This window comes from Artemia franciscana, chromosome 1 (assembly GCF_032884065.1).
Source record: "Artemia franciscana chromosome 1, ASM3288406v1, whole genome shotgun sequence".
Classification (NCBI taxonomy): Eukaryota; Metazoa; Arthropoda; class Branchiopoda; order Anostraca; family Artemiidae; genus Artemia; species Artemia franciscana.
Window position 1 is genome coordinate 52,935,260 of NC_088863.1, and position 18,733 is coordinate 52,953,992.

At 33.9% G+C, this 18,733-nt stretch overlaps 1 protein-coding gene across 1 annotated transcript in view; it reads left to right on the top strand.

Moving 5' to 3' along the window:
• LOC136031330 (arginyl-tRNA--protein transferase 1-like) overlaps positions 1–18,733 on the top strand; it is an 88,131-nt gene that overhangs the window by 9,504 nt on the left and 59,894 nt on the right. Inside the window, exons 2-3 of the mRNA XM_065710816.1 lie at positions 4,937–5,063; positions 10,764–11,241. Coding sequence (XP_065566888.1) covers positions 5,029–5,063; positions 10,764–11,241 — 513 coding nt within the window. The 5' untranslated portion in view covers positions 4,937–5,028. The remainder of the gene's footprint in view (positions 1–4,936; positions 5,064–10,763; positions 11,242–18,733) is intronic.

Sequence of the window (18,733 nt, forward strand, 5' to 3'; positions counted from 1 at the left end):
GAGTTCCAAATAGGGACAGGTCCTTTCAATAGACAGTGAAACAAATAAATAAAACAAAAGCTCAAAATATTTTGATGACACAGTCGGTCATCATCGTCAGTAGAGTTACTAATGTATCATAATTAAAACAAACTATATTTATACTAAACAAAATAATTACTTCAGGGTCAAAGCAAGCTACTGGTCCATTGACTTAAAAAGTTTACGAACTGTTCTTGAATTTTGTAATGCTGTGTTGAATAAAGGTGGTATGATTTACTTCAAAATTGTAGGTCAAACTCAGTTACCAGTCCATTGACTTAAAAAGTTCACTAACCTTTCTTGAATTCTGTAATACTACGTGGAATATTGTTCTAGTTAAAAATGAAATAGTGCTGAATTTATAGATGCTAAATTTATCATCTTGTTCTTCTGATAGCAAATAAAACGTTGCTGATTCTAAAGTTGGTCTGTCATCCTGATATATACGACGTTGGTATTTACCAGCATTCATTTTTGCAAAAACTATTCCAGTGACATTGGCCAAAGGTGAATGAATATTTAGCAAGATAAAAATTTTCAAGAACAGATTTATGTCAACTGTGGAAACGATCGACTTGACCATCCCATGCACATGATGCCAGAAAAAGACCAACTGGAAAAAATCGACTTCAACCTACTTGTAGAAAAGTGGAAAGTTGAAAAGGCACTCAGCCTAAAAGTTTATCTTTAGTTTTTTTGTCTTGATTTTACTTTTATACCAGAGTTTTTCCGTACTATATATGAAAATTTTCCGCAACTAATAAATATTGTTTTAAAGCACACAAAAAGGAAAAAAAATATTGGGTGTTGTTGGCACCTACCCGAATTCATATGAACATTTAGACCCCCCTCCAAAGGTAAAAGACCAGTGACGCCCCTAGTTGATATAGTTACCATTCTTCAAAATATATTCACAGGGTACCATGAACGCTCTGTATCTACTCATGGGTGCTTCATTTATCTAATTCAACTACCATCCAAGATTAATAGAAGCCCCTAACCTAGAGTTTTGACATGGTTCTTTTCAATGTAATTGTTGCCACTCTTACAATGTACCACACCCCTCCTGGTGTTCCTTGAAAATATAATAGGACTTTGGAGAGCACCTTGGGGTATTCCATTGTGAACAGGGAGGGGACTTGAATAATCATTCTTGTATTTAACCATTTATGATATATTTGGTAAGATAGAGGCAACCAATTTCACCTGGAAAAAGCCAATATTGAATTCGTTTACCAATTTCTGAACTAATTTACTTTGATTAATAAGGTCAAATGATTTTTAGAGATCAATGGAAATTAAATTGAGCCAGGTATTAGGCTTTTCAAAAAAATTTCAAATGGAGTTGATAAGGTAAACAAAATAATGGGAAGAAGAAGTGGATTTGAGGTTTATGTATTGTCTCTGGTCTGTAAGAGGAAGGAGTTTTTCCTTCATCCAATCAGCAGCAAAATTTTCATATGAATTTGAGAATAAAGGAGTGAAGAAGATGAAAAACTGGGGCTATGAAACCCTGTTTCTATATTTGGAGATATTGTCTGGGCTTGGTAACCCTGCTGAAAGGGAGAGACAAGAGATTAGAAAGGATAGCACTAAAACACTAATATAGGGAAATAGAAAGACACTTTTTTTTTAGTTTTATTTATTCTTTCAATCTCCAATTGAAAAATAACAGGAAAATGAAGTGGAAATTGTAACACCTAGTAATTGACGAGATTATACCTGAAGGCTTTGGACAATGGAAAGAAAGAACCTATTAAGGTTATTGGTAGTAACTTCAGATGGTTCAGGTAGGTGGAAATTAAGCTGGTCAGGTCTCCTGGCACACAGCTTTTTAACCTCAGAATACTAATTTACTGGATCCTGAATTTTTTTTATTCTGTTTTGAATATAAGTTAAAGAGGAAAAAGTTTTTTTTTCTGAGGAAAGATGACATCAGGATATATGTACCGCAATGAGAGGGGAGGAGGGGTCAGGGCATAATTGTTGGGGTAGTGGCCATCATATTCAGTAAGAGCATGCAGTGGACTTGAAGTTGAGTTAAATTGAAAAAAAAAATAATTCTTGAATCAAGAAAATAAAAAATTTACCAAGCTGTATTATTGAAGTTAGATTGCATCTGATTGGCTTTGTTTTAACTTAGAATAATATTCTAAAAAATACCGCTTCTAGAAATAAACTTTTGGTATAAAACTTCTAGCAGTTGTTCTTATTTTCATCATGAACCATCCCAAACCTGATTACAGAATTGATGTTGTACTACTAAGGTGAGACAACTCTCCACTGTTTCAAGCTTTGACATAAAAATAAAATTTCCAGAAGTCATTTTAGTTACATTCCAACATTCAGTTTCACCCACATCAGTCTAGGGAAGTCTGCCAGAAATACGGGGAAAACTAGTTGGTGGGATCAAAACACAGACTGCAACCAGTAAATCTGATCTTGTTATTAGAGATTGTTTGCTTTATGTATTATAAATGATTGTGGCATCCTTCTAGTGAATACAGACTAGCACCATTTTTCATACCTCTCAGTTGCCAATTAGTGTAGGTAATAGTGTTTCTTCATCTAGCACGACTTTCTTTTGCTTCTATCTAAGTGTTTCCTCTGCATTAACTTGTTTTCCAAGAGTTTACCTCCTGTTGTTTCATCGTGTTGTGGCTGAAAACATAGACAAATTGTCAGTTCTTACTTACTCTTGACCTGCTACCTCTTTTATGGCTACTTTGTAAAAAATGAAGTTCTTTAGTTCCAATGTAGATATATTTCCAAAAAAACTTCTTGAACTTTACACTTATCTTAAGAAGGAAAAAGTAAATATTGCTGCAATTACAGAAGCTGAACAAAAAATATCTTGACAGCTTTATCACTTGATGTAATTGAAACAGCTAGTTGCCAACTCTTTTGAACCTGAATTTCTTACTTTGCTGTAGATAAGTGTGCCTATATTTAAAAAAGAGATTAAAGGATAGTCATTTATTTTAACTCTGACTGTTGAGTGGATTGAGTCTGTTTGGATAAAAGTTGGTAACCTAGGTTCATCAAGGGTTTTTGGTGTTTATATAGAAGCCACAGTGCTCCCAGTGTTTTAGACCCTGAATCTTCTTTGGCTGCTATGCTGTCTGCAATGATGTCTGATTTTGCAAATTATGATTTTGCCCTCTTGAATCACTTGATTTTTCTCAAAATTCATTGAATTGATGGGTTTGGCTTTTGTTTTTCTTAAACTCTTAGTGACAGGACCCTTCAGGATAGTGGTAATAGATCTGACTTCTGGCAATTATAATAAAGTTTGAACCATAGAAAGAATAAACTCTTTGAAATATGAATTCTCTTTCAGGCACCGATTCTCTTTCAGTGATCAGTTGTCTTAGATTTAAAGCCAAAGAAATAAAAATAATGAAAACACAACACATCTCAAATTCTTTTCATAATTTGACTGACAATTTCCTACTTGGAGCTACTCCTTGGAGATGCCAAGGATATATGCTCCATGTGCTATTTTTGTGACAGATCTAAGATTTTTAAAGGCAAAGTTTAAGAGAGATACCAAGTTAAACTTATATTAATGCCCTATTTTACCAAACATTATGTTAACTTCATTAGCTTCTTTGCCTTAATTTGAAGAAGGTCGTTTTATAAGGTTTACTGTCAATGTTTTTTAAACCTTTAAAAGATACAAAAAGTAATTCTGAAAAGCCGAAGTTTTTGTGATGATAGTAAAGAGCAAAGTAGAAACTTAAAACAAATATTAATTATGGTACTGTTTGCTATTGGTGCAGTATATTTTTGAAAAGAAAAATGTTTAAAAAAACTGGATATATTAGTAGAATTCTCAAAACTAGCGCTTAGTTAAAACTAAGCTTTTTTGAGTTGTTTTAGAGAGTTAAAATCGTGTCATAAAAGTTATTGCATTCATGACCAATGAAGACTTTTGAGAGCTCCATAAATTAGTCTACTATTTTATTGTCTACTTTTTATTATCTACTCTTTTACATTTTTGTTTGTACAAAATATCAATAAAGTCGATTTAATGATCCAGTATTTGCAACATAGCCGAAAGGAATAGGTACAAGAAGTTGTTAAAAAAGTGAAAATCTATTTTACCATATTAGAAGAAAAATGGGGTTTTTATTCTTATGGCTTGGAAACAGAAATATTAAAGGTTGTTTTTTCACTGCTACTAAGAAATGTGCGATATGAAACCGAACCACGGGAACTGCTAATGAAGTGCCCCCAGGGGGGGGGGGGGGCACTTAATAAACCACACGTGCAGTAAAAATACAGATTAGGCTACCATAAGTACATGGAGCAGTGATTAAGTAAGTCCCCAGACAACCAAATGTTGCTTGTAAACAAAACAAAAACAAAACATTTTTATCTGTATTACACCTCAATTTGCATTTGGAGGAGCTGAGATAAGTTATCTAACAACTCCGCACCAATGTTTTCTGTCAGTGCTGATAAATTGGACAAATGATAAAAAAATAATAATGATAAGAGAAATGGCAATGTTAAACTTCGCTTAAGTATACTTAATTAAGATGACCTACGTATATCGAACACAAAAGTATTAGAAAAATAAGTTTGATGTTGCCTTTTCTTGTTCATTGTGACTCTATGCTCTTTTTGTAAAAACTTTTTATGGCTTCTTGTTTACTCTTCTCGCATTGATTTTTCACTTCACAATGACCTCCCAAAGATGTCTCTTTTTTCTCAAGAAAACTACCCTTGTACTTGCAGTTTACTCTGCAGGAACATGTGATCAAGGGCTCAAGTGACAGGAAACCTGCTCCTAAACTATAATTGCTGGAGCTACTACAACTACCAATTAGGATACTCTTTTTTAACTATAATCAATGATTAATTTTTACAGAAATCGACAGACTTTTCACTTTGTGTGTTTATATTTCAGGTTTTTGGGCTCACACACTTACTGTACACGATTATCAAGATTTGATTGATAGAGGATGGAGAAGAAGTGGTCAATATTGCTACAAACCAGTTATGGATGTCACTTGCTGTCCTCAATACACCATTAGGTAAAGAATGATTTGAAATTCTTTTATAATCATCCATCTTTATATTTCGTGGAATGCAAAATCTGTGAATAATAGTTTGTGAACCTAGGCCTTACTTTTCTTTGTTAGTTTTATCAACTTGTATAAGTTGTCTTAATCTGCTGTCATCGAAACTGGTGTAAAAATTAAAAGCCTTGTATTGATTGCCAGTGCTCAATTCAGCAGTAGATATATATTAATAAATAACAAGATGTAGCTATGGGTGTCGTATTAGCTCAGGGGCCAAATGCAATATTTTCGCCCATTTTTCTTGGATTCACACTACGAGTCTAGGCCTGGTTGTTTTAAAATGAAGAAGTTTAAGAATTCTTGGTGACTTTTTCCCACTTTTGTGGTGTTAAATTGGTGAATATTAAAGTGAAAATCAAAATCGATATGCTCTTAAAAGGTGTGATGGAAGATAAGTTGCAGTATACATCTTCTTGCAGCAGGACCAGAATTGTCCACCTCACCTTGCATCTGAAATTCAAACGTTACTTTGGAATCCATTTAACTGTAATTTCCTCAGATTTACAATGTGTAATATACAGCCTCAAAAAATAATTACAAAAGTCCTTAATGAGCAATACATGCATATTTTTCTTCCAAGACACAGAGCCATATCTGTGGCTTGTCGCTATTGTTTGAGTTTGCACTGAAGTGGTTTAAAAAAGAAAAAAAATCATCCTGCATCATGAGACGGAGCTAATTTCGATCCAGAATCATTTATAACAGCATCAAGAAAACCAAAAGAGAAGGTAAAGCAACTGAAACGGCACCGACGTGACAGAATTGATCCCTAAAAGGGCTCATAGTAAATGGGTATCTCGATAGCATTGTGTCAGGATTCACACAAAGGATCTAAAGAACTACCAGACAGCCAGACGAGCTCTGCTAAAGTAAACTTGGCTTATTACGGAAATATACTTCTTTCTTTTATTTTTGTTTGGATTAGTGTGAATGGGCATTTCCTATATTCTGAAGCAAACACTGTGGAAGAGATTCTTGCAGAACTGTTAACCAATATTTCAACCACTTGAAAAAAAAGTATTTAGTGCTTGTCTATAGAACCATAGAAATGTTCAAGGGATAGTTTGGCTTGATTTCTAAACTTTAATTTGGCTATTTTTATTATGTAACTTTTATTATGTAAAAACATAATAACAGACGCGATAAAACAGTATTAAGTAGCCTCTAACTAGAGAAGTCCTTAAGTAACCTCAAGGTCTAAAAAACTCAAGTAAGCTCAGGTTTCAGTAAAGCGTTAGTTTTACAAAATTCTACAAATATAGGGAAAAAACACTTAAGCAGTTCATTTGATTCAGTGCTGCAGATATGCGTCGTACAAACTGCAAAGTAATGATTTCTGCTTATTTTAAGAATCAGCTTCGTTCTTTACTTCCACTAAAAAATCTTTGGTTTAAAAATTAATTCTTGTTAGTTTTTAGGTTTCAAATATTGACACAAAATATCGTAAAAAAATGTGTCCTTGTCTAACTTAGGTGAAGAGGCATGATTAAATATAATATTTGACTTTGCACCACTTTTCATCTTTCTTTGAAAAAAGTCCTAATTTTGTCACATTCAGAATTCAAGGGATATATTATCTTCTGTATTCTTGAGAATTTACACAGACAAAAAGGCCAACACAGCTACACACACTCCTCCCTCCCAATCTGTTCAATGCATCCCTTTTTAAATCCTCCCTGGAAGTTTCTGTTTCCTTTAAATCTTTCTTTATGACGTCTTCCTACTCCAGACGACGACGAACTGCTTTCCGTTTAGCTCTTGACGGTTGGCCAAAAAGGACTATCTTTGGCAATCTGTCATCCTTCCTTCGCACAACGTGCCCTGACCATCCCAACATTTCTTTGACTCTAGCCCTAGAAAGCGGGATTGAACCACATTTTTCGTACAGCCTACTGTTTGAAATACGGTCAGACAGCCGGGTACCCAGAATAATCCGTAGGCAGTTTCTCTGGAAAACATCTAGTAAATCTTCTTCCGCATTTCGGAGCGCCCATGCTTCATAGCCATATTTGACCACTGCCAACACTGTAGCTTCTAATATTCCAATCTTGGTTTTTCAGTCTTATCTTCCTATTCTTCCAAACTTTTTTTTAATTGTGAAAAAACACCCTAAGCCTTGGCTATTCTACTTTTAACATCTTCACTGCTCCCAACGTCTTTACTAATAATGCTACCAAGGTAAGTGAAGCTGCCCACCTGATCAATCTTTTCGTTACCCAATGTCACCTTTCCATCTTAAGTTATTCCTAGCCTTTGTGACTTAGTCTTCTTGACATTAATTATCAAACCTACTCTAGCACCCTGAACTCGCTCATTCATTTTGCTCACACTTTCAACTAGGATGCTTAAATCATCAGCACAATCTAAGTACAGGAGGGTTTTTCCTCTCCATTTGATTCCGTGGTCTCTAATTGCATTTCCTGTGCTTCTTAAGACAAAGTCCATCAAACTAATTCATATAATGGGTGATAGAACACAACCCTGCTTAACTACCGATTTAATGCAAACCAGCTGCTAACCTCATTTTCTACCTGGTTCGCAGCAGTGTTATTTTTGTACATAGCACTAACCACTTTAATGTATTTGTCTGGTATACCATACAAGGATAAGACCTTTGCTAAAGCTCTTCTATCAACAGAATCGAACGTTTGATCATAATCTATAAAATTAAGGACCAAAGGTGTTTGACAACTCAGACGCTTCTCTATTAATAACATAAGAGTGAAAAGTTCGTCGACACATCCTCTACATTTTCTAAAACCGCACTGTTCTTCTCTTAAAACTTTGTATACAGCATCTCTCAGTCAAAAGAGTATCATATTGCTAAGCAATTTGCTACCTACAGAGACCAGACAAATACCTCGATAATTACCACACTCACTCTTATTACCTTTCTTATACACTGGTTTAATTAAGGTTTTCCGAAAATCGCTATTTACTTCCCCTTTTTCAAAAATTATATTCACAATCTTCAGTAACTTATTTCTAACCTCAGACCCACCATATTTAAGTAACTCATTTACCACAATATCAGCACCTGGAGCCTTATTATTTCTTAATTCTTTTGGAACTGTCGCTAATTCCTCCTCACAAAACAACTCTCTCTTCACATCCAAGAAATCGCAAACTTTTTAATTTTCCTCCATTTCTTTTCCTGCAACTCTATCTCGGTGTAGCACACTCGAAATGTACTTCCCATCTCTCTTTAAATCTTTCCTTATCTCTAATTGTGGCCCTGGTCCTATCTTTAATTGAGACAAGTCTGGATTGACTACTCCCTCTCGATTTTCTAACATGCCATTACAATATGTTACTATTTTGCTGCCTAGCTGTATCTTCCCGATCCTCCGCAATTTTATCCATGGCCTCCACTTCACACCTCCTTAGCTCATATTTTAATGTTTCTCCACTTTCTTTACTTTCCTTTTGTTTTCATATGATCTATCACTCAGATAACTCTTGTACAAGCCCCTTCTCGTCTCTGTTAAACATAAAGGTTTTTCACTAATATTCCTATCTGTAGTCCTAACTTTCTTTCCTAAGACACCATCAGCAATTTCAAAAATTGTTTTTCTCCAATTGTTCCAGCCATCTTCCACGTTGTCAAATTTTAAACTCTCAAGTTTAGTATTCAACTATTCCTGGAAAATTTCTCTCGAATTCTCATCCTTGAGTCTACCAAAATCGTAGCTTCCCGGGAGGTAGTTGCTCTTCCGAAATTTCAGCTTTAACTTATTAACCCCAGACACTACTAGATGGTTATCTTTACTTTTAACATTAATAATAGCACTCCTATATACCCTAGTATCTTGTATTGATCCTGCAAGTCTTCGGTTTGCTATAACATAATAGATATGTTTGTTGCCTTACCATCACGTGGATACCCTGTTAACTTATAGGCCATTTTATGACCAAACACCGTATTGGTTATAACTAGACTGTTATACCTACAAAATTGCAAAAGTCTGTTGCCATTACTGTTTTCTTTTCCTACACCAAATTTACCCAGGCTAGGATACCATCTATCCCTATTTCTACCGACCTGGGTGTTAAAATCTCCCAGTAAAACATTACATTTCTACCTGGGACCATCTCATAAATTCATCTTAGTCACTAGTATCTCCGTCAGTCGGTTCTACAGGGGCATATACTGCTATACCCTGCACTTATTAGTACTACTTTACTGATACCCTGAACTTTTTAGTCATAAAATGAGCAATTAGTATTTTAATATTTAATACCCTCCCAGCCTAAACATGACTTAGCAGCTTCCTTATCCATCGTCAGCCCTGCTCCCTTTGTATGTACCCCAACCTTCCTGCCTGAATATACAAATTCTGTATCACCCAATTTCACGCTTCGCCTACCCCTGGGATATGAGTTTCTGAAACTACTAATAAGTCCAGTTCGAATCGTCTGTTTATCGTCAGTCCAAATGTCGATACGATAGTTATTTTTTAACGTCGTAACATTCCAAGTTTCAATTTTCACGTTCTTTAAATCATTGAAATTATTTTGGCCTCAGGAAAACTGATGATGCCGAATACCAGTGCAGGAAGAGATTTAAAAACTGAAGAACATTAATAAATTTCGGGATATATAGTCAATACAATAATTTTTTTTTTGTTATTATCGTTTTTTTTGACACGAGGCTACAAAGAATTTAGGACTTTTCAAAAGAAAGTGTTCATTTGCTATTTTGGCTTTTTGGACTTTAGCAATTGATATAACATATTTTTTAAAATTACTGGAGCTATCACTCCCAACTAGAATCAGAGACATTTTGAACATTATTTTGCCACCTGCCAATTGATGAAAGTCAACCGTTTTTTTTTTTTTTTTTTTTTGAAATTTTAGTAATTTTGTAATACAAGGAATCCACTGAAAACCAATTTATAATGATATTATAGGTAATGAGGTAACAGAGTCACTCAAATAAGATATCTTACCTGAGAGAAGCATATTTTCAAAACAAAAGTATGTTGTATCGTCTTGTATTTAAAGATGCAGTTTTTGTCGAAAATTGTTTGTGTTTAACTTTGTTATTTAAAAAAAATAGCCAGATATTGTGATATTCTTTCAAAAGAGCTCACTCCCAACAACAACCAGTATTTTGGTAGAATCACCTCTGAGAAAAGAAAACAGAAAAAAATGGAGACACATCAGTGCTTCCCATACAAAAAAAAGTCCATTTGGTCAAAATGAATATTTTTTTTGTGAAATACTTATGCTATCAGGACTAGACTAAATAACAGTTATAAATTTTGAAACAGCTTCAATTCGAGATTTTTGCTCACATATTAAAATCCCATTTAAGCTTTAGGTTATTTGGGTCGTAGATCGCTCTTAACTAGGTTGCAGCTTCAGCTGTAGCTATGATTTTGTTTTGAAGGGGCACGACCCAGATATTTCCTTATTGGGGGTGGGGGGTGAAGTGCATAGAATGTTTTTTTTCTTTTTTAATTGAACTATTCTGTTTTAGGTATATATATCGTATCTTACAAATTTCGAGGAGTATTTAACGTAGAGTTTTGACTTAATGCATTACAAAGTGTTTTAATATTGATTTATCATTTATTTATATATTGAACTATGGTTAGTCAAAGGTTTGTTTTAACGTGAAAAAGTCACGGCATGTTTTTTTTATGTTAGGTGTCTATCTACGGAGATACAATTAAGAAAATCACATAAAAAAATACTGAAAAGGATGCGAAATTTTCTTGCTTGTGGAGAACGGCCTAAGACTATTGGACAATTTTCTTTTCTTACACCGGAAGATCAAGAAATTTTTACCGTTTCAAAGCAAGCCCGACTTCTGGAAACGGATCTTCAGAACTTGAACGAAAGAAAAGAAGAAGATGAGACTGCCTATAAAAAACACAAACACGATTCAATTTTATCAGGAGAAACAGTTTCAGAATTATCAGAGAAACCACCAAAGAGTATTGACGCTACTGAAAAAGCAGGATGTAGCAAAAAAGCAAAACAGAAAAGAATTGCAAGGAAAATTGAAAGTCTCAAAAAGAAAGGTGTTGATTTTGTGCCAAGGCCAAAGGCTCAACAAGTTCAGAAGAAAATGCGTGATTACTTTGAAGACGAAGAAAGAATACAGAAAAAGCATATTTTGAAGGTGAGTTCTTTTAAACTTTTTTTCTTGTCCCCTGTTGGAATGTTTAGTATTTCTTTGTAGTCAAGAGATCCGGCACAGTATGCACCAGTCCTGGCTCTGGAGGATTTTATCTTTTTTTTTTTATTCATTCAGCCCCTTACCAAAACATAAACCATGGTTTTTGTTTGTTATTTAGTTTTTTATGTATGGTTGAATGGCAAGATTGTAATTTCGTCCAAGATGTTACTTTGTAAAGATCCACTTTCAACAAGCATGGATAATAATCTATTAGCTATGTGGATGATATCTTCCATAGCATAAATAAGATTGTTGAGTTTCCATCGTATAAGGTATCTATATAACATAATGTCTGTTGGAAGTCCCAAAAAACGAAAATTTGCACTATCAATTGCGCAAACATCAATAGCCAAAGCAGAGACTATATCTAAATTGTCTGAAGGAATAAAAATCCAAAATCGTGCCAAAAATGAAAATGAAGAGCGAAGACACGGACGGTTAGAAGATATGCGACACCGAGCATGTGAGCGGATCAAATATGAAGAGCAAGACACAAGCAGTCAAAAGACATGTGATACCGAGCATGTGCACAAAGTCAAAATGAAGAACAAATACATACGCGGTTAGAAGAACAGCGGTGACGTGTGAAAAAATGAAAATGAAGAGCAAAGACACACGCGGTTAAAAAACATGCGATTCAGACTAAGTGATATTCTCCTGCGGCTTGCGGGATTAGTTCCCCTGCGGCTTGCGCGTACACAGCTGGTACACACACACACATTTAATAAATATATATATATATATATATATATATATATATATATATATATATGTATATCTATATATATATATATATATATATATATATATATATATATATATATATATATATATATTAAATAAAATAAGACAAGTTTTTTGAAATGAAAGTAAGGAGCGACATTAAAACTTAAAACGAACAGAAATTACTCCTTATATGAAAGGTTTTCCTCCTCGACACCCCGCTTTTTACGCTAAAGTTTTTTATTGTTTTAAAAAGTAGAGTTGCGAGAAAGGGTCAAACTTTAGCGCAAGGAGCGGGGTTTCGAGGAGGAAAAGCCCCTTTCATATAAGGAGTAATTTCTGTTCGTTTTAAGTTTTAATGTCGCTCCTTACTTTCATTTCAAAAAACTTGTTTTTTTATTTAATTTCTGAAAGTTTTTGAATTAATGCATGTCTGATTTTGGCTCTCCATACATAAATTATTAAAATGAAATTTGCTATTAATTCTTTTTTTGACTAAATGGCTTTCTCTTAGTTTTTATCAGACGATTTGAGAAATAAGGGGTGGGGAAGGGGGCCTAGTTGCCCTCCAATTTTTTCGGTTGCTTATAAAGGCAACTAGAACTTTTAATTTTTAACGAACGTTTTTATTAGTAAAAAATATACGTAACTTAAGAATTAACTTACGTAACAAACTTCGATATTCTTATATTTTTGATTATATATATGAGGGAGTTTGTCCCCTCATTAATACCTCGCTCTTCACACTAAATCTTAAGTTTTGTCCCAATTCTTTAAGAATGACCCCTGAATCAGAAAGGCCGTAGAACAAACAGTTGAAATTACTAAAAATAGCATAAAGAGCGAAGTATTTATCTCCTTCTAAATACCTCGCTATTTATGCTAAAGTATTTTTAGAACCCCTCATATGCGTAATAATCTCTGTTCGTTTTAAGTTTTAATGCTTCTCCTTACTTTCAATTGAAAAAACTTTTTCATGTTTATATTTTCATTGTTTTTTTAATAGTAATGCTAGAAAATCCTGCACCCTTTTCATTGAATTTCTCTTCCCCCATGAAATATTCCTCCAAGGAAAGATCCTCCCATATAGTCCCCTCCCCTCCCACACCCAAACAAAAAATACCCCTGTAAACGTCGGTACACTTCCCAATAACCATTACTGTATGTAAACATTGGTCAAAGTTAGTAACTTGCAGCCCCTCCTCCAGGGACTGTGGGGGTAAGTCATCCCCAAAGACATAGTTATTGTGGTTTTCGACTACGCGGAGCAAAATGGCTATCTCAAACTTTTGATCCGTTGACTTTGGGAAAAAATGAGCGTGGGAGGGGGCCTAGGTGCCCTCCAATTTTTTGGTCACTTAAAAAGGGCACTAGAACTTTTCATTTCCGTTAGAATTAGCCCTCCTGCAACATTCTAGGACCACTTGGTCGATACGATGACCCCTGGGGAAAAGAAAAAAACAAACAAATAAACACGCACCTCTGATTAGTATTCTGGCAAAAAATACGAAATCCCACATTTTTGTAGATTGGACCTTGAAATTTTTTCTATAGGGTTCTCTGATACGCTGAATGCGACGGTGTGATTTTCGTTACGATCCTATGACTTTTAGGGGGTGTTTCCCCCTATTTTCCAAAATAAGGCAAATTTTCTCAGGCTCGTAACTGTTGATGACAAGGACTAAATTTGATAAAACTATTATATAAAACTATATATATTTGAAATCAGCATAAGAATCTGATTCTTTTGATATATGTTTTAGCATCGAAATTCCGTTTTTTAGAGTTTCGTTTACTATTGAGCCGGGTCGCTCCTTACTACAGTTGGTTACCACAAACTGTTGGATATATATCTATCTTCTATCTATCTATATAAAAATAAGTTGTCTGTCTGTGGATGTGTCAGGTGACGTCACCTGAAAAAACTGGATCAGGTGACGTCAAAACTGAAAAAACTAAAAAAAGGCAAAAACTACAAAAAAACTAAAAACTAATAAAAAAAATAAAAAAGCTAAAAAACTAAAAAAACCAAAAAAAGGCAAAAACTACAAAAAAAACTAAAAACTAATAAAAAAGCTAAAAAACTAAAAAAACTAAAAAAAGGCAAAAACTACAAAAAAAACTAAAAACTAATAAAAAAAATAAAAAAGCTAAAAAACTAAAAAAACTAAAAAAACTAAAAAAAGGTAAAAAACCAAAAAAACTAAAAACTAAAAAAAACTAAAAAAAAGGAAAAAACTGAAAAATAAGCAAAAATAAAGGTAAAAACCAATAAAAAACTAAAAAAAAAACTGAAAAAACTAAAAAAGGCAAAAACTACAAAAAAAAACTAAAAACTAATAAAAAAGTAAAAAAGCTATAAAACTAAAAAAACTAAAAAAACTAAAAAAAGGTAAAAAACTAAAAACAATAAAAAATAAAAAAAACTAAAAAAAAGGAAAAACTGAAAAATAAGCTAAAATAAATGACGACACTCAAAGAGAAAGCGACCAGGACAAAAGGAATGTTCGATTAGCAATCAACAAAGCACCGGGACACAGGGAGTATAAATGACGACCAGGACATAAGTAAAAAAAAAAATTAACAAAACTAAAAAGAAGGTAAAAACTACAAAAAAACTAAAAAGAAAAAAAAAAAAACTAAAAACTAATAAAAAAACTAAAAAATTAAAAATCTAAATAAACTAAAAAAGAAAAAAAAGGAAAAAAATAAAGGAGAAAAACAAAACTAAAAACGAATGTATATACAGACCGGTACACCGGGATACAAATGACGACCGGGACACAGGGAATATAAATGACGACCGGGACACAGGGACACAACTACAACGGGGACACCGGGGGAAGCAGGGGGATATAAATGACAACCGGGACAAAAAAACTAAAAAGAAAAAAAACCTAAAAACTAATAAAAAAACTTAAAAAATCTAAAAATCTAAATAAGCTAAAAAAGAAAAAAAAGGAAAAAAATAAAGGAGAAAAACAAAACTAAAAAACGAATGTATATACAGACCGGGACACCGGGATACAAATGACGACCGGGACACAGGGAATATAAATGACGACCGGGACACAGGGACACAACTACAACGGGGACACCGGGGGAAACAGGGGGATGTAAATGACGACCGGGACACCGGGAAAGGGAATGGTCGATTAGCAATCACCATCAACAAAGCTCAAGGGCAATCATTAGAATCATGAGGTATAGATCTGAATACAGATTGTTTTCCCATGGACCATTATATGTTGCATGTTCAAGAGTCGGTAAACCTGACAATCTATTTATATGCAAAGACAATGGGACAGCAAAGAATGTTGTATATTCGCAAGTTTTACGTAGTTAAAACCATATATATATATATATATATATATATATATATATATATATATATATATATATATATATATATATATATATATATATATATATATATATATATATATATATATATATATATATATATATATATATATATATATATATATATATATATATATATATATATATATATATATATATATATATATATATATATATATCTATCTATATTCACAGGTGGGACATAGGGACACAACTACAATGGTGCGTAACTATTATGGCGCGTAACGACTTACGCGCGCGGGGGGGCTTGGGGGGGGGGGCGCGAAGCGCCCCCACCAACTAGGTGTTGGGGTGGCGCGAAGCGCCACCCCAACAGCTAGTATATATATATATATATATATATATATATATATATATATATATATATATATATATATATATATATATATATATATATATATATACGCGCCATTGTAGTTGTGTTCCTGTGTACCACCTATAAATATATATAGATTTATATATGTGTTTTGAACTACGTAAAACTTGCGAATATACAACATTCTTGGCTTTCCTATTGTCTGTGCATATACAAAGCCTTATGTACTTATAATGACGTCATATGCAAACACTCTTTTTACAAACAAACTTGCATACACATAACTCGTTTTTATATAGATAAATAGATACAATACAAATTAACTGCGTAAAACTTGCGAATATACAACATTCTTCGCTGTCTAATTGTCGCTGCATATAAATAGATTGTCAGGTTTACCGACCATCGAACATGCAACGTACAATTGTCCATGGGAAAAACAATAAGTATTAAGATCTATACCACATTTTTCTAATGATTGACCTTGAGCTTTGTTGATGGTGATTGCAAATGCTAATCGAATTGGGAATTGCAATTTTTTAAATTGAAAAGGTAGATCCGTGGGAATCATGGGAATGCGAGGAATAAGAACAGCCTTACCTTCAAAAGGTCCTGTCAAGATTGTTGTCTCTATTACGTTTTCCATTGTTTGTTTTTTTTACGGCAAGTCGCATGCCATTGCAAAGCTTTGGAAGGTTTACTTTACGTAACAATATTATTGGTACGCCTATTTTTAGTTGTAGCACGTGTGGTGGAAACCCTAAAACATCCAGGGAATTTAAAAATTCAGCTTGATAATTAACCGCCTCATTTGGTTCCAAAACTGTGTCGACTGACTTGTAAAGGACTGCCTGGTCTCGAATCTTGGTCAAAATAATATCGTTGATTTCGTGGACGTCTATATTTTTGGGTAAAAGAATCGCTCGTTCACTTAGCCATTTATTATTTTTATAATTATTTAGAATATTCGGAAATACTTTTTCAATCAAATCATTTTTGGACATCATTAAATTACAGAATTCAGCAGGTAGTTGTATACGTCCTGAAATTGAGTCTACTGGGAGTTTTCCGTTTCCAATTGCCAGCAATTGATCTGAAAATGTTTGACCAGAGTCATCGTTTTGCAATCGGACACGCATATTTGTAGTTAAATTTAATGTCTTTACGTGTGCCCATAAATTCGAATTTTTCAGGCAAGCATTCATTTCGTCTGCAGGGGTTTATGATCTAGATATTATAGGTAATGTTTGCCTGAAATCTCCCGCAAGCAATATTAATGTGCTGCCCAAGGGTTTCGAATTCCCTCGCAAATCTTTCAAACAGTGATCCAGAGCCTCGAGCGATTTTTTGTGTGCCATTGTGCACTCGTCCATACGATTGCCACTCCGTCGATAGCTGGAGCATTGTATCTACGTTGATTACGTTGATTGTATCTATTGTTGATTTCGTGGACGTCTTTGTGGATTTGTTCATTTAAATTGGATATTCTTAATCTGGTACTCTCTCTTTGAGCAACAAGTTTGGTTTTGCGTTACTCTGGTGATTCCTTGACACGCCTTCGTGGACGTAAATTGGACGTTCCTAATCTGGCCCTTTCTCTTTTAGCCATAAGCCAGGTTTTGTGTTGCTTTGGTGTTTCCTCCTGGTGTGCCCTTTTTGGTGCCATTGTAGAATTAGTGATACTTTTTCCTTGAGCCGCAAGCATGCTTTGAATCAAGTCCAATCTCTAACAACAAAATCCAATTTCTAAAAACAATTTCTACTAAGCTTCAACTTTAAGGTTTTTGAATTGCTTTAATCCTTTGTCCAAATATTTTCAATTTTTTTCGTAATTACCAGTTTTTTATTCTTTAAGTAAATTAATATAACTTTTCTGTGCATAAAAATCTCCTATGCTCAAAAAAATGTTCAAAAAAAAAGGCATGTTCTTCTGCAGTCAAGGTAGGTCTGTCTTTTTCGACATTTAAAATTTTTAGAAAATCCGTAAGAAACTGCGTTTATCTCGGACTTGAATGAACGCTTATTTTAATTTCGCTGTTTGAATTGTAATTTTTGTTTCTGGTGTTTCCTTTTTTTCTGTTCTTTTTTTATTATTATATTTTTTTTTTATTGTTGATCGCTTTAACAAAAACCACAGTAGCAATTGTAGTTTCTGATGTTTCCTTTTTTTAGTTTTTTTTTCTGTTTTCTTGCCTTTTTTTAAGTTTTTTCTTTTTGTAGTTTTTTTATGTTATTTTTTAAATTGTTGATCGGTAAAAAAAAAACACAGTATATATTTTAGAGAACTCTTGAACATGCAACATATAATGGTCCATGGGAAAACAATCTGTATTCAGATCTATACCTCATGATTCTAATGATTGCCCCTGAGCTTTGTTGATGGTAATTGCTAATCGACCATTCCCTTTGTTGCCGTTGGCTTTTATATATCCCCTTGTCCCCCCGGCGTCCCCGTTGTAGTTGTGTCCCGGTCGTCATTTATATTCCCTGCGTCCCGGTCGTCATTTGTGTCCCGGTGTCCTAGTCTGTGATTTCTCTTTGAGTGTCCCGGGCGTCATTTATATTCCTTGTGTCCCGGTCGTCATTTGTATCCCGGTCTGTATATACATTCGTTTTTGAATTGGTCTTTTTTTTTAGTTTTTTACCTTTTTAAAGAATAATCCATATTATTCCTATAAAGAATAATCCATGGACAGGCAGTCTTGTCGTTAATAAGTATAAGTCGTCATTTACCAAACAATAAAAACTGTAAAGACAAATAATTCAGAGGCAACAACCCAACTCAAGGGCTCATCAGAAGAATACACACTTGCCTATAGGGTTTCGGTACCACAATCTTTCCAATCCAATCGGTACCAATTCACAATCTATATTAAAACTAAACAATTATTCAAAGTTTTTCATATTACCTAGTTAAAAATCAAGGAAATGAATGTAAAATAAGACCATTTGAAACGACAATATATGCAAAATCCTCCGGAAATCCACTGTTTGTGTGTCGACTGACGTCAT